General features: G+C 44.3%; 1 protein-coding gene across 2 annotated transcripts in view; it reads left to right on the plus strand.

Moving 5' to 3' along the window:
• The window catches only part of LOC124717145 (endoribonuclease Dicer-like), a 309,406-nt gene that overhangs the window by 260,814 nt on the left and 33,648 nt on the right, over window positions 1-14,944 (plus strand). For both annotated transcript variants that reach the window (XM_047243898.1, XM_047243897.1), the window contains one exon: window positions 14,622-14,834. In XM_047243898.1, coding sequence (XP_047099854.1) covers window positions 14,622-14,834 — 213 coding nt within the window. The remainder of the gene's footprint in view (window positions 1-14,621; window positions 14,835-14,944) is intronic.

The raw sequence follows: 14,944 nt of genomic DNA on the forward strand, positions 1-14,944 counted from the left end.
CTTAGATTCGAGTGCGGCTTAGATTCGAGTAAATACGGTACGGTACATTAGACAAGTGTCATATTATTTTGTCCACATTACACCTTTAATATTGAAATGAATATTGCAGGCATCATTACAAGCAGAGTGTTAGGTAAGAATGTCATTCAGTTGACGTGTGCCTTCTTGTAGATGGTTCAGTCCCGCATCCGGACATCCTGATTTAGGTTTTCCGTGATTTCCCTAAATCACTCCAGACAAATGCCGGGATGGTTCCTTTGAAAGGGCACGGCCCACTTACTTCCCCATCTTTCCCTAATCTGATGAGACCGAAGACCTCGCTGTCTGGTCTCCTTCCCAATAACAACCCAAACCCCCTTCTTGTAGATAAGTACTGTTTTTCATAATAAATGGTGGTCTGGGTACTTTTCAAAAACCCAGGCATCTGTTGTTTCAGCTGTTTTTAGATTCCTTGACTGCTTGCAGAGCCCCCCCCCCCCCCCCCCCCTTCCAGTCACAGACTGTGATCTGTGATCATGGCACAGCCACTTGTCTGCTTTAGCTGGTAATCAAGTGCACACGATGTGCCACATCCTTGGCAGACTCTGCAAATAAAAACTGGAAAAGTGTAAATATGTTACAGTGACAACTCAAGAAACCTGAGGCAACAACCAGTCTAACTCATTTATAAAGTTGATATTTAACTATTATTACTGTCACAGTTCCATGAAATTGATCTACACTTATGGAACACACTCTTTTTGAAAGACACTCTGCTCCTTTCATCACTTTTGATCCCCCAGGGGCCTACAGCTCTTTTGTGGATACATATGTGGTGCACAGCTATTGCTGCCTTTGTTCTTTTCCTTGCTCCTTTATCTTCCCCTTCCTTCTCCCAACCGATTCTTATTCCTTTCCCTTTGCCCCTTCCTTTCACTGTTCTCATTTATGTCGGCCCTGCTATCCATTTTACTTAGTGTCATCTTGTGGTTCTGGTTTGTTTGCTTTTCCTCCCCTTTTTGGCTTTTCTTTTTTGGTCCCCTTTGGGGTTTGACCTCCATCTCTAAATTTGAAATATGTAGTGTGCCAGATGGGGACGAACTCCCTCCATAGCATCTTATGTGTGGATTCCTCTCCCCTTCCTCGTCCTCTCCCTTACCCGGTTCTCCCTCTATGCCATAGCCTTTTCACTACCTTTCTAGGTCACCAGTTCGATTGCCAGTCTGTGTGGTGGGGCTGTTATGTACTGGCTTAGACACCTGGCATCACAGGGACCACACTGCTGGTACCTGCACTGTGAACACCTTGTGGAAACCTAGGAGTGGTCGCCTGTCATTGTCGGGCATTGGAACTCCTGCCGTGCCAGGCAGCTGTTGCTGTGACAGGTGACGTCCACGAGGCGGGCCCCTGATTGGATTGGGCGGTACCGTGCCAGGCATTTGAAACACAAAACGCATTAAACTCTCTGACCACTCCTCTGCGGCCATGCCTCTTCCTAGAAACTGTTCTGTATCAGTTCTCGGTGAAGTTGAGATCTGGCTTATGCCTGCCAGTCAGCCACCCTCCGTGCCTGCAACCACGTAGGTGACATCCCGGTGATTATCATTATCACTCCTCACAAGTCTCAGTATGACACAGGGTGTACTTTTCCATAGGGACCTTCTCCTCCAGTCCAATGATGAACTTAGGGCTAATCTGGAACAACATGGCATTCATTTCATCTGGTGTGTCACTTAGACACTGGCACTTTCATCCTGGCCTTTGAGAGGCGTACCCTGCCTGAGAAGGTCAGGGTGATAATATACAGATGCGATGTCAAACCATTCATTCCACCTCCCACGTGTTGCTTCCATTACCTCAAGTTCGGCCGCATATCCTTCAGATGTGATGCCATTCCCATCTGTGGTGACTGTGGCCGCCCTCTTCATGTTGGTGGCCCTCGCACCCCACTGCCTAATTGTGTACACTGGTCTGGTGTACATTTTCCTGGCTCACTAGAGTCTCCAGTGTACAAAAAGGAAAAAGAATCCAGGAAATAAATATCCTTGATTGTCTCGGCTACTTTGAGACCCAGAAGAAGGTTGACAAACTTCAGCCTGTGAATCTCCCATCTACCTTGGCCTCAGTTACATTTTCTCTCCTCCTCCTCCTCCTCCTCCTCCTCCTCACCCCCATCCTGCCCCCTTTCCTCTCCTTCCCCCTCTCCCGCCCCAGTCTCTCCCATCCCTTCCCCTCAAGGAATCGCTCCTCCTCCTTGGCCAGAGAGGAAATCCTCTTCTCTGGCTCCTGCCAGGGGTGGGGCTCCCTCTCGGAACACTCCAACCCAGTGTTCTCTAGATAGGAAGCCTACAGCCTCGGGTCGGACGAGGGACCCATACTCAAAGGTGCTCGCGCTCTGTCAGATCCGCACTTCGCTGCCACCTGTCCCCTTACTGATAACACCTCCTCTCTCCCTCCAAGGAGGAGGAGGAGAAGAAGAAGAAGAAGAAGAAGAAGAAGAAGCAGCAATGCAAGTCCAAGGACGAGTCTTCCCTGGCATCCTGATTGGCTTTGCCTCCTCCTATTCACTTCGAATCAGACCTAGTTTTTATGTACGTCACCCCATCCTCATTGGTGATGACCACTGGCCTGGTGACATGACCTATGTCAAATCTGGACCCTCACCACACAAAGTCAAGTGAAACTGCAACGGATGTTACTGTCATCTACCAGAAATACAAAAACCTGTTTCCTCCTGTTCTGTATTCTGTTTGGCTCTTCAAGAAATGCACTTCTGTGATGACCACTTTCAAACATTTCACGGTTTTCGGGCATTCTGTCGGAACCGTGCCCGCCTCGAGATAGCGTTTGGAGGGGTCTGCACTTTGGTTCGTACTGATGTCATTAGTGACTGGATCCTCCTCCGTACAAACCAGGAAGCAATGAAGCGATAGCGGCACAATTGTGAACTACCCCAACCGGCACCATTTGCAGTGTCTACCTCCATCCAATTATGCCATTTCCTTATGTCGGACTGCCTACTTTAATACAGCAACTCCTTCCCCCATATCTCCTCCTCGGAGACTTCAGTGCACACCACTGCCTGTGGGGGAGTGTCACTTAGACCAGTAGGGGTCTTCTAATTGACTAACTTATTACAGACTTTGATTTATGTCTCCTCAGTGACAGTTCCCCTACCCTCTTCTGTGCTGCTCGTGGCACTTTTTTTGCTATCAATCTCGGGATCCCTTCCCCTTTTCTCACGATTTCCTTACACTTGTCATCCCACGATAATATTAGTGACCACTTTCTGTCGATTCTATCATTCCCCTGCTGCCACCAGACAGACGGCACTCCACATTGGGCATTCTGCAGAGCCCATTGGGCTTTATATATGTCTGCTACTCACTTCGACACCTCTCTTTCAGATTGCATTGATGCAGTCATGCGAGACATCTTTGACACTATTCTTCATGCCGCTGGCACTATCCCCCTGTCCACAGATTCCCTTCATCTTCAACTGATACCGTGGTGGACCGAGGACATAGTGGTTGCTATCCGGGACTGCCAGTCGGAACTGCAACAATTTAGACACCACCCCTTAAATACCAGCCGTATTGCTTTGAAGTGTCCCTGTGCTAAGGCTTGCTACTTTATTAACCAGAGTGAAAAGGAATTATGTATTTTTTCCCTGGGGACATATGGCCCATCATCCTAGGTTTGGTCCAAGCTCCGTAGCCTCGTGAGCCACCAGTGACGAACAACTGCCCAGGTTCTTATCCTACAGGGTGCTCTGTGTCCTGATCCATCGGTCCTTGCAGAACACCTCACAACGCACTTTATGATAGCATCAGTGTCCTCTTCCTGTCCTGCTACCATTCTCCGACAGAAATGATGAGTTGAAGAAACCCCCTCTCTGTTTCAAACTGCACCTAGCTGAAGCCTATAATGAAGCCTTCACTGAATGGGAATTTTTTCTGGCTCTTACCTCTTCACATGAAACTGCCCCACACCCGGATTCCATCCACAACCAGAAGATCAAACATTTGGACATTACCGAGAGACAGCGTCTTCAGCTGCATTTGGCTCATGGGTGTCTTCCCCTCGCATTGGTGAGACGGCATAGTTATCCCCATACTTTAAGCCCGGGAAGAACCCAATGTCTCTCGACAGCTGCTGACCGATTAGCCTGACTGGCGTCCTTCAGAAACTGCTCGAGATGATGGTTAGCTTCAGATTATGTTGGGTACTTGAATCTCAGGGCCTTTTGTCCCTTTATGAGTGTGGCTCCCGGGAAGGATTATCTACAACTGACAATTTACTCAGTTTGGAAACAGCAGTCTGACAAGCTTTTACTAAGCGCCGACACCTTGCCACAGTCTTCTTTGACCTACGTAAGGCGTGCAACACCACTTGGCACAGTCACATTTTAGATACCGTCCGTGACTCGAGCCTTCACGGTCGCCTTGCGATTGTTATCCACACGTTTTATCCCACTGGCTGTTCCAGGTTAGAGTAGGTGCTTCACTCAGCACCCCTCGGATCAGGAGAACAGTGTCCCATAGGATTCTGTGTTAAGTGTCACACTCTTCCTCGTCGCCATAAGTGGGCTTGTAACCTCTGTTGGGCCTCTGGTTACCCTGGTATTCTATTTTGACAGATTTTTGCATCTGATGTAGTTCCCACTCGGTAGCATCTGCTGAGCGCCAGCTGCTGCTAGGTGACATCTGATGGGCCTCTGCACGATTCTTCTCCCACGTCTTCCAGTTTTCTCCCTCCAAAATGTGGGTTATGCAGTTTTGCCATTGAGCCACAGTACATGCAACCCCAGAACTTTACTTAAACAACCAGCACCTAGACGCTGTAGCATAGTCCTGTTTCGTGGCCTCCTTTCTCATAAAAAGCTAATGTGGCTGATGTCGCTGCCCCATATTTGCCACCAGAAGATTACCTGCATGCGGAAGCGTAATACTCTCCGCCTACTGGCCTGCACTTCTTGGGCTGCAGACCGTGTTAATCTTCTCCATCCTTTCCGTGCTCTGGTTTTGTCCAGACTAGATTATGGTTGGCAGGTTTATGGCTCTGTGGCTCCTTCCAATCTGAAACTATTTGACTGTTCATCATTATAGGGTGCGCCTGACTGACTGTGTCTGTCACACTAGTCCCGTTGACAGTCTCCTTGCAGAAGTGGGGATTTCCCCTTTACAAATATGATGGAGCCAACTCAGGGTTTCTTATGCAATTGCCATTTGACAATTCCCTGACCATTCCGTGTACCCCGTCCTCTTTGCAAACGAGAGATGTCTGCCTCCTGACACCCACCCTTTGGAGGGATTGCCGGTTGGAAAGCGTCACACTTCCCTTTGTCGGGATCTCCATCTCTGTTTTGGTGGATTGTGCCTAGACAACGAATTAGGACTAACCTATTCCAGGGCCCTAAGGTCTCTGTTGCCCTTATGATATACCAGCATCTGTTTCGTGCCATCCTTGAGGAGTTGCAGTGTGCTATCATCTTCTACGCTGATGGTTTTAAAATGATGGATAAGGTGGGATATGCTTTTACGTCTCCTACTGGTATGGAACACCATTTACTGCCGGGATCATGTTGTGTACTCACAGCAGAACTGCTAGCCATAAACAGGGCCTTTCACTTTGTTTCTCAGGCCTCCCTCCACAGTGTACTAATATGTACCGACTCCATGAGTAGCTTGCAGGCTATAGACCGATGCTACTCTCGTCTACCTTTGGTCTCTGCCATCCGTGACCTTCCCTCTGTCCTTGTTTGTCGCACCTGCTCAGTTGTCTTCCTCTGGGTCCCAAGTTATATGGGCAATATAGGGAATGAACTGGCTGACTGTTTGGCTACAGAGACAGATACTTAACTCCCATTCCCTTTCATGATTTCAGGTGCACATTTGCAGAATCGCTTCAAATCTCTTTTTGCTCAAAAGTGGAATGACATCTAGTGTACTACTGCTCCCAGTAATAAACTCCGAATAGTCAAGGAGACTACTGCAGTTTGGTGCTCTTTCTTCCGGTTCTCTCTGAATGAATCCACTGTCTTACATTGTCTATGCATCGGTCATAGTTGGCTCACCCACTGTTTTCTCTTTCGTAACACTTCACCCTACAATGTGGTTGTGGAATGAGATTAACGGTATCCCATATATTGGTGGAATGTCCCCTTGTGTTGGCCTTTTGTACTAAGTATACCCGTCCTGATTCCAGGTCCGTAGCATTAGTAGATGATTCACAGATGGTTGAACTGGTCCTCAGTTTCCTATGTGAAAGTGGTTCTTATTTTTAGTTACAAGGTTTTGCTTTACTCCTGGAGCAGGGGCATGGTGGTTGTGGCTGAGGCCTCTCTTCGTGTTTTCTGGGTCTGGGACCTATGGCCACACCCCTTTGCAAAGACCGCTCTTTTATCCCTCTGTTTTCCAGATTTTAGATTTGGCCTACCTTTTTATCCTTATGTGTGTGTTTTTAGTTTCCTCACTGTATAGTTGGACCCCTCCGACTGGAACCGTCCCCTTTCAGCAGACGCCACTATCTTATGCATGTAATCTTTTGAATCACGAGACTGATGACCTCACCGTTTAGTCCCATAACTCCCTTGAATCAATCAATCATCACTTTTGATGTAGTTTGGAGTATGCCTTCTTTATCCCCTGCACCTATTTATCATACTTTATCCTCCTGGTGTTTCCTGTACTAATCTCTCTCAATCTGTTTCTTTGTTGCTGATTGACAAACCAGTTTGTATTTTCACATAATACTATTGTGAATGTATGCAAATGAAATATATCTTGACCAACTGACAGATCATTGTACCAAGATAAGTGAAAAAGCTGCCTTCTTATCAGAAAAATTTGGTTCAACCTTCTCAGATCATGGTTGTTGATGCTTCAGTTGCGTAGGGAATGATTCCTTGCTGTAAGATGTTCATTTGCCCTTTTTGTAACTTGTTGTAAAGGAAATCCTTCAAGTTTTATCTTTGAATTCAGACGTTACTAACGTCGTGTACTTCACAAAATTTCCTCCTCTCCTGCACAGCATCCAGAACGGAATTGCTGCAAAAGAAATTATGTATTCAGAGAGCTCACAGTGTATGCTCCAAAGCATTTGTTGTAAACACTTCAGTTTTTTATATAATTTCCTTTCATTCATAATTATTACATTGATTTGATTTATGTAAGTTATTATTTTTGTTGTTACAAAGAGAGAACTTTAATACAGTTATCATGAAACTTAATTAAATACTTTTGGATTAAGGGAAACCACTTGGTGAAAAATATAGGTGTTGAATTCTTACCCTCTCCCTTAAAACCCACATCCTTTCGTCTTTCCCTCTCCTTCCCTCTTTCCTGATGAGGCAACAGTTTGTTGCGAAAGCTTGAATTTTGTGTGTGTGTTTGTGTGCCTGTCGACCTGCCAGCACTTTCATTTGGCAAGTCACATCATCTTTGTTTTTAGATATATTTTTCCTACGTGGAATGTTTCCCTCTATTATAACCATATCATTAATTTGAACCCAACAATTACGTTTGTTATTGTCGCTGTTGCATTTCGAAATCTTTCCTGTCGTCTTATTTTCTCTTTATTTTCTCTTTCTGTTTTTACCAGTAGTCTCACTTTGTATTCACCTTCCCCTTTTTACCGTAATACAATTATATCCCGCCTATATATACTCGATAATACGTAACCCACTTCCAAACCATAACCAAAAAAATTTTTATTTTCCGCTTTCAACACTACCGCTGCTATAAAATCCACCGTTTCTAGTTCAATAACAGCTGCTTTCGCGTATTAAACAACCATTTCGGCTAGTTCTAATAACTTTCACTTTATTTCCACTTCCGTTTTTCGCACATCACTGATCATTTTTAGCCGCTCCCCACAGGTTTTAACGTCATTATTTCTTCGTCAGACAATTGTTAGCCCCATTTTCGTAAACTTTCACCACAACACCACTCCTTTGAATACATTTACACGTTTTTTCGAAATTTTCCCGAATTTCTCCGTCCTTTAATGTGTTTTAGCGGCAACACAACCACCTAACCTTCATGCACATCGCTGTCTACCAACCCAAGTTCACCACAGGATCAACTTAACCAACACTTTTTCGTCTTTTTTCATACCAGATCTCCAGTTACTTTCTAGTTCACCCTTATCTCTCCCAATATATTTTTATCTTTCATTTTCATTTCAACCTCATGTTACACTTTCCACCTTCCAATACCATGTCACCCTCACAACACCCCCACAACGACCCCATTAAGTTTTATTTACATTCCCTCCGCAAACATGCCTTCACCCTAGCCAGATTACGCTCGCATATTTTATTTTCTCAGGCTTGTCTGACATTTGGCATAACCCCCAAAGGCCTCACACTTAAAATTCCCATCTCTGGCTGCAACCCTTCTTTCCATCAGTCCCTATACCAGTTCTAAACTGAACAATCCATTGCCCTCACCCACCTAATCCTTCACCTACACATCAACTCAGCCAATGAACACACCCGTCAACTCCTATCCTTAATAAAAGTCCTCAATCTTTCCTCTCCCACATCCACACCGGCTATTCAGAGCATCCTCCTACAGGCCAACTGCAAATTAGAACAGCATGCCACCCTTCACCTCAAAAAACTATCCAATCTCCTGGTTTCCCACCTCCGGAAAGGCAACTCACACCCTTCACAACCTTTCCAGCAAACCTCAACCACCTCTCATTGCACACAAACCCAGTCTCTCCCATCTACTCAGTCTCCCATTTCCAGCTCCACTCCCTCCAAAACCTCAAAATTCCAATCAACACAATCTGGCACCACAACACCCTAATTCAGTAGTTAACCTTTTCTCCAAACCTCTCTCCCAATCCGAAACCTCTGTCCTATCCAAAGGCCTCACCTTCAGCCCCACTCCCAGATTCAACCAAACAGCCCTCGTCAAAGATTTACTGTCCTACACTCGTACTCTCTGCTGGAAGTATCACTTTGCCATGAAGAAAAATGATCCTAATCCTACCCCTAATGATCCAACTCCCCAAGACACTATCCAAATTGAACCCTGCCTGGAACAGTTCCGTCCTCCGTCACAGCGGGACCCACCTCCTCTTCCTCAAAATCACCCTCTCCAAACCTTCCAGGAATTTCTGACTTCCAGCTTTGCCTCTCAATCCTTCTTAAAAAACCTTAATCCTACTCCCAACATCACCACTGCTGAAGCCCAGGCTATCCGTGATCTGAAGGCTGATCGGTCCATCGTCATTCTTCCGGCGGACAAGGATTCCACGACCGTGGTACTTGATCGTCGGGAGTATGTGGCTGAGGGACTGCGTCAGCTTTCAGACAACACCACATACAAAGTTTGCCAAGGTAATCCCATTCCTGATGTCCAGGTGGAGCTTCAAGGAATCCTCAGAACCTTAGGCCCCCTACAAAACCTTTCACCTGACTCCATCAACCTCCTGACCCCACCGACACCCCGCACCCCTACCTTCTACCTTCTTCCTAAAATTCACAAATCCAATCATCCCGGCCGCCCCATTGTAGCTGGTTACCAAGCCCCCACAGAATGTATCTCTGCCTACGTAGATCAACACCTTGAACCCATTACGTGCAGTCTCCCATCCTTCATCAAAGACACCAACCACTTTCTCGAACGCCTGGAATCCTTACCCAATCAGTTACCCCCAGAAACCATCCTTGTAACCATTGATGCCACTTCCTTATACACAAATATCCCGCACGTCCAGGGCCTCGCTGCGATGGAGCACTTCCTTTCACGCCGATCACCTGCCACCCTACCTAAAACCTCTCTCCTCATTACCTTAGCCAGCCTCATCCTGACCCACAACTTCTTCACTTTTGAAGGCCAGACATACCAACAATTAAAGGGAACAGCCATGGGTACCAGGATGGCCCCTTCGTACGCCAACCTTTTCGTGGGTCGCTTAGAGGAAGCCTTCTTGGTTACCCAGGCCTGCCAACCCAAAGTTTGGTACAGATTTATTGATGACATCTTCATGATCTGGACTCACAGTGAAGAAGAACTCCAGAATTTCCTCTCCAACCTCAACTCCTTTGGTTCCATCAGATTCACCTGGTCCTACTCCAAATCCCATGCCACTTTCCTTGATGTTGACCTCCACCTGTCCAATGGCCAGCTTCACACGTCCGTCCACATCAAACCCACCAACAAGCAACAGTACCTCCATTACGACAGCTGCCACCTATTCCACATCAAACGGTCCCTTCCCTACAGCCTAGGTCTTCGTGGCAAACGAATCTGCTCCAGTCCGGAATCCCTGAAGCTTTACACCAACAACCTGACAACAGCTTTCGCATCCCGCAACTACCCTCCCGACCTGGTACAGAAGCATATAACCAGAGCCACTTCCTCATCCTCTCAAACCCAGAACCTCCCACAGAAGAACCACAAAAGTGCCCCACTTGTGACAGGATACTTTCCGGGACTGGATCAGATTCTGAATGTGGCTCTCCAGCAGGGATACGACTTCCTCAAATCCTGCCCTGAAATGAGATCCACCCTTCATGAAATCCTCCCCACTCCACGAAGAGTGTCTTTCCGCCGTCCACCTAACCTTCGTAACCTCTTAGTTCATCTCTATGAAATCCCCAAACTTCCTACCCTTGTAACCGCCCCCGGTGTAAAACCTGTCCCATGCACCCTCCCACCACCACCTACTCCAGTCCTGTAACCCGGAAGGTGCACACGATCAAAGGCAGAGCCACGTGTGAAAGCACCCACGTGATCTACCAACTGACCTGGCTACACTGTGACGCATTCTATGTGGGAATGACCAGCAACAAACTGTCCATTAGCATGAATGGACACAGGCAGACAGTGTTTGATGGTAATGAGGATCACCCTGTGGCTAAACGTGCCTTGGTGCACGGCCAGCAAATCTTGGCACAGTGTTACACCGTCCGGGTTATCTGGTATTTCCCACTAACACCAACCTATCCGAACTCCGGAGATGGGAACTTGCTCTTCAATATATCCTCTCTTCCCGTTATCCACCAGGCCTCAATCTCCGCTAATTTCAAGTTGCCGCCACTCATACCTCACCTGTCATTCAACAACATCTTTGCCTCTGCACTTCTGCCTCGACTGACATTTCTGCCCAAACTCTTTGTCTTTAAATATGTCTGCTTGTGTCTGTATATGTGTGGATGGATATGTGTGTGTGTGTGCGAGTGTATACCCATCCTTTTTTCCCCCTAAGGTAAGTCTTTCCACTCCCGGGATTGGAATGACTCCTTACCCTCTCCCTTAAAACCCACATCCTTTCGTCTTTCCCTCTCCTTCCCTCTTTCCTGATGAGGCAACAGTTTGTTGCGAAAGCTTGAATTTTGTGTGTTTGTTTGTGTGTCTGTCGACCTGCCAGCACTTCCATATGGTAAGTCACATCATCTTTGTTTTTAGATATAATTTCAAGTATAAGGCGCACCTGAATTTCGGAGGCAGTTTTCTGAAGAAAAAGTGCATCTTATGTTCTGTAAAATACGCTATATTGTATTACTGACAGTAACCAATTATGCTTGTTTATATTATCACTAAAAAAATATCGTAGTAATTTGATTCTTTGTAATTTTTCCAAAATGTTCCGTTTAAACTTCACGTATAGTACACATTAGAGAGAGAATTTTCGAATAATGGTAAAACTTAAAATATAAGATATTGATCATATGTGGTATTGAAAAAATATGATTATTAGTTTATTAGCAGGATCTGAAAAATTTGTGTTTGTGATAAATGTGAACATAGATGTGAATTCTGCCTCAAAATACAAAAATGGTAAATTGCCCAATAAATATAAGAAAAAGTTTGAAAGAGCTTTGTTTTATGAATTTAGATACTGAAATTGTAACCAGTTTTCAGTTATTGGTATTGTACATCATTTGGCAAAGCCCAGTGTGCAAAATAATGCAATAATTTCTTAGTGTGCTCAGTGCTCCAGTACTATACCAGTTGTGGGTGTGTGAATAGTGTGTGTAAGATATGTGCTGTGTCGTGCAGCATTAGACTCAACTGTGGGACCTAGCATCTTTGAACAAGGAATCATGTACTTTTAACTAGCAGACAAGTGAGGAAGTTCATGTAAATGTGGACACTTTAATGTGACAGCTTTAAGTGGCAGGTGTTTTGAACTGTGGTTGCATCAAGTACTGGTAGAGGCGTGAACTGTATCATTTGTGACGCTGCGAACTTCCTGTACAGTAGCCATTACCAAATGCTCTGTTGTGCCTTGCTTGTTGTTTGCTCTTTGTGTATTGAAATGAGTGAGGAGATCTTCACCGTCATGAAATTGGAATATGATCGTACAACACCAGAAAGAATTGTCTATGACCCATGTGTCATTTATGCTTTTGCAGAATTCCAGAACACTGGTGTAAGGTGCTGCCCTGCAAGAGGGAGGCGAGGCCTGTTTCCCCTCCGCCGGTAGTAATTCTACGTTGTTTCTACTCACGGACAGGTGCCGCCTCATATTCTATGCACTCTGCACTGTAGTGACCTGGAAACAACCAATCAACATATTTTGATCACACTGAAAGTCTTGCACTAATGTGCTATCTGTTGTGTTGTCAACTATGGGTCACAGCTCTGAAAACCTACGAAAGGTCAAAATCAGTATTTTGCAGATTTTGCAAATATCAAATTGGTTGGGAAAAGAAAAATAATGTCGAAAGAAACCTTAAATTGGAGAAGCACTCTCTTCACCAGCAGGAAAATGTTGCTGGTTCTAAACAAAGACAATCATTTGTAGAAATCTTGAAATGACCTCAAAGGAGAAAACAGAGACCACCTCAGAAAGAAAGCAAACATTCTTGTCAAAAAACTCCCTCCACCAGCACTATTTTTAACAGTTAGTTTCAAAGCATGTCTTCAGGCGCATCATGTGAAACCTCTGAAATTTATATGTCTAACTATTAGCAGAAACTAAATTTAACTTGGAATTTCACCAAAAGTATGTTCTACAATGTCAGGTCCTTACTTCTCAGGGTATAAGTGCCATCCAGTTATTTATTTTTCTAGTTAGTACATATGAAAATACTGTGAAAAACATGTTATGGATTCGCATCTTGCAAATACTTTTTGTTGTCACTGTTGGTGACACATGAAAATTTGTGTCGGCCTGTGACTCGAAACCTGATTTTCCATTTATCGCTAGAGGTCACCTTAAGCCCTTGGGCTATCAGTGCCTGACTCTCAGACCGACCCAAACCTATACATGCTACATTGTCTGTATTCCTTATGCTTGCTTTTTGTGATTGCTCTAGAGGTAGAGACAAATATTTTTATTGTCATTTTAGCCCACTGAAGCATATACATAATTGATTATTACAAAATTCAGCACAAATTTTCATGTTCAACAAACAGCTGTAGTCGTCAAAACTGTGTGTTCCTTCAGACAAGCATGCATTGCTGAAGGACATTGCAGTGTAAGATACAGATACCGTATAAACACAGATATTATATATGCATTGCAATAAAGCTAGTAACAATTTTTGTGAGTGAATAGTATACGAAATACAGGTTAAGTCAAAAAGGACTTCACAACTTTGGGATGATATAGAAATTTATTGGGGTAACTCGTAGAATTGGTAGATATATCATTTGTAGCAAATGACATCAAGTTTGATTCACTTATTGTGTCAGTACCCCATACCACTACCAGGAGCTCCAGCAAGTGTACAGTTAGAATGGCTATTTTCACTGTGTGGAGCTCACTCACTGTGTGTTTTGGTTTTGTGAAATGAACCGTGTAACAACTGTTCAGTATAAGTTTCACACTGAATACACTAAAGAACCTCCAAGCAGGCCTACCAATTTACTCTCAGCACAAAAAGTCAAGGAAGTTTGACTTTTCGTCGATAATTATTTCCCAGGCTGGTGGATTGGCCGTGAAGGGCTAATAGTGTGGCCACCTCACTTGCCAGACTCGACACCATTAGATTTCTTTCTTTATTGCTTCATTAATGACCGAGTGTTTATTCCTCCCTTTAAAAATCGAATCTATACTGCCATTGCACGGGCTACACCTGATTTACTGTAATGAGAGTTGGAAGAAGTTGATTATCGACAGGGTGTTTGCCGCGTCACAAAGTGAACTCACATCGAATGAAAATGACACTTCACACTTTTATGTGAAAGTTGAGGTTTTTTGCTACAAATTGATACACTTGCTTAAACTGTAAGTTATCCCAATAAATTTCTACACCATTCCAAAATTGTAAAGTCCTTTCTGACTCATCCTGTATAAGTAAGTAGTGTGAAAGTACTCAGGAAACTAAATACACCAACAAATTAAAAGTAACCTGCTGTTACTAGTATCAAAAATCTCTCTTGAGATGAGCCTTCCAATTAAAAATAAATGTAGATAATGCCCAGTTTCATTACACTGGCTTTCTGTTAATTCCAATGAAGAACTTTCTATAAGTTCCAAATGTGTTATTTGTCATCTCTGCTTTAGATGTTTCTCTTTCAGAGATGAGTATGTTTATGCCTTGCCTCACTCTTTTTCTGGTCCATCAAAGAACTGAATACTTAACATTTTGGTGTACTTGTATCTTTCTTGTTTTTGTGCCTTATTCAGTTTTTTATATTTTTTTATGCCTTATTTTTCTGTAATTCCTACAGGCACTAACAGCAGCCTCAAGTCATGACGTATTCAACTCTGAACGCTTGGAGACTTTGGGAGACTCATTTCTGAAGTTCTCTGTCAGCCTCTTCCTGTTCATCCATTTCGATCACCTTAGTGAGGGCGCCCTCACGGTATTCAAGAACTATATTGTCGGGAACTCACATTTTTATAATATAGCGAAACATAAACAGCTTGGAGGCATTCTTCAGGTAAGAAATAAGACAGCAAGCAGCAGATTTCATTTTTTTAGTGTGTCTTGAAGATATTCACTTCATATAGCATTGCACAATGAATGTCACAATTTTTTATTAGACTACAT

Source organism: Schistocerca piceifrons, chromosome 9 (genome assembly GCF_021461385.2).
Source record: "Schistocerca piceifrons isolate TAMUIC-IGC-003096 chromosome 9, iqSchPice1.1, whole genome shotgun sequence".
Lineage (NCBI taxonomy): Eukaryota > Metazoa > Arthropoda > Insecta > Orthoptera > Acrididae > Schistocerca > Schistocerca piceifrons.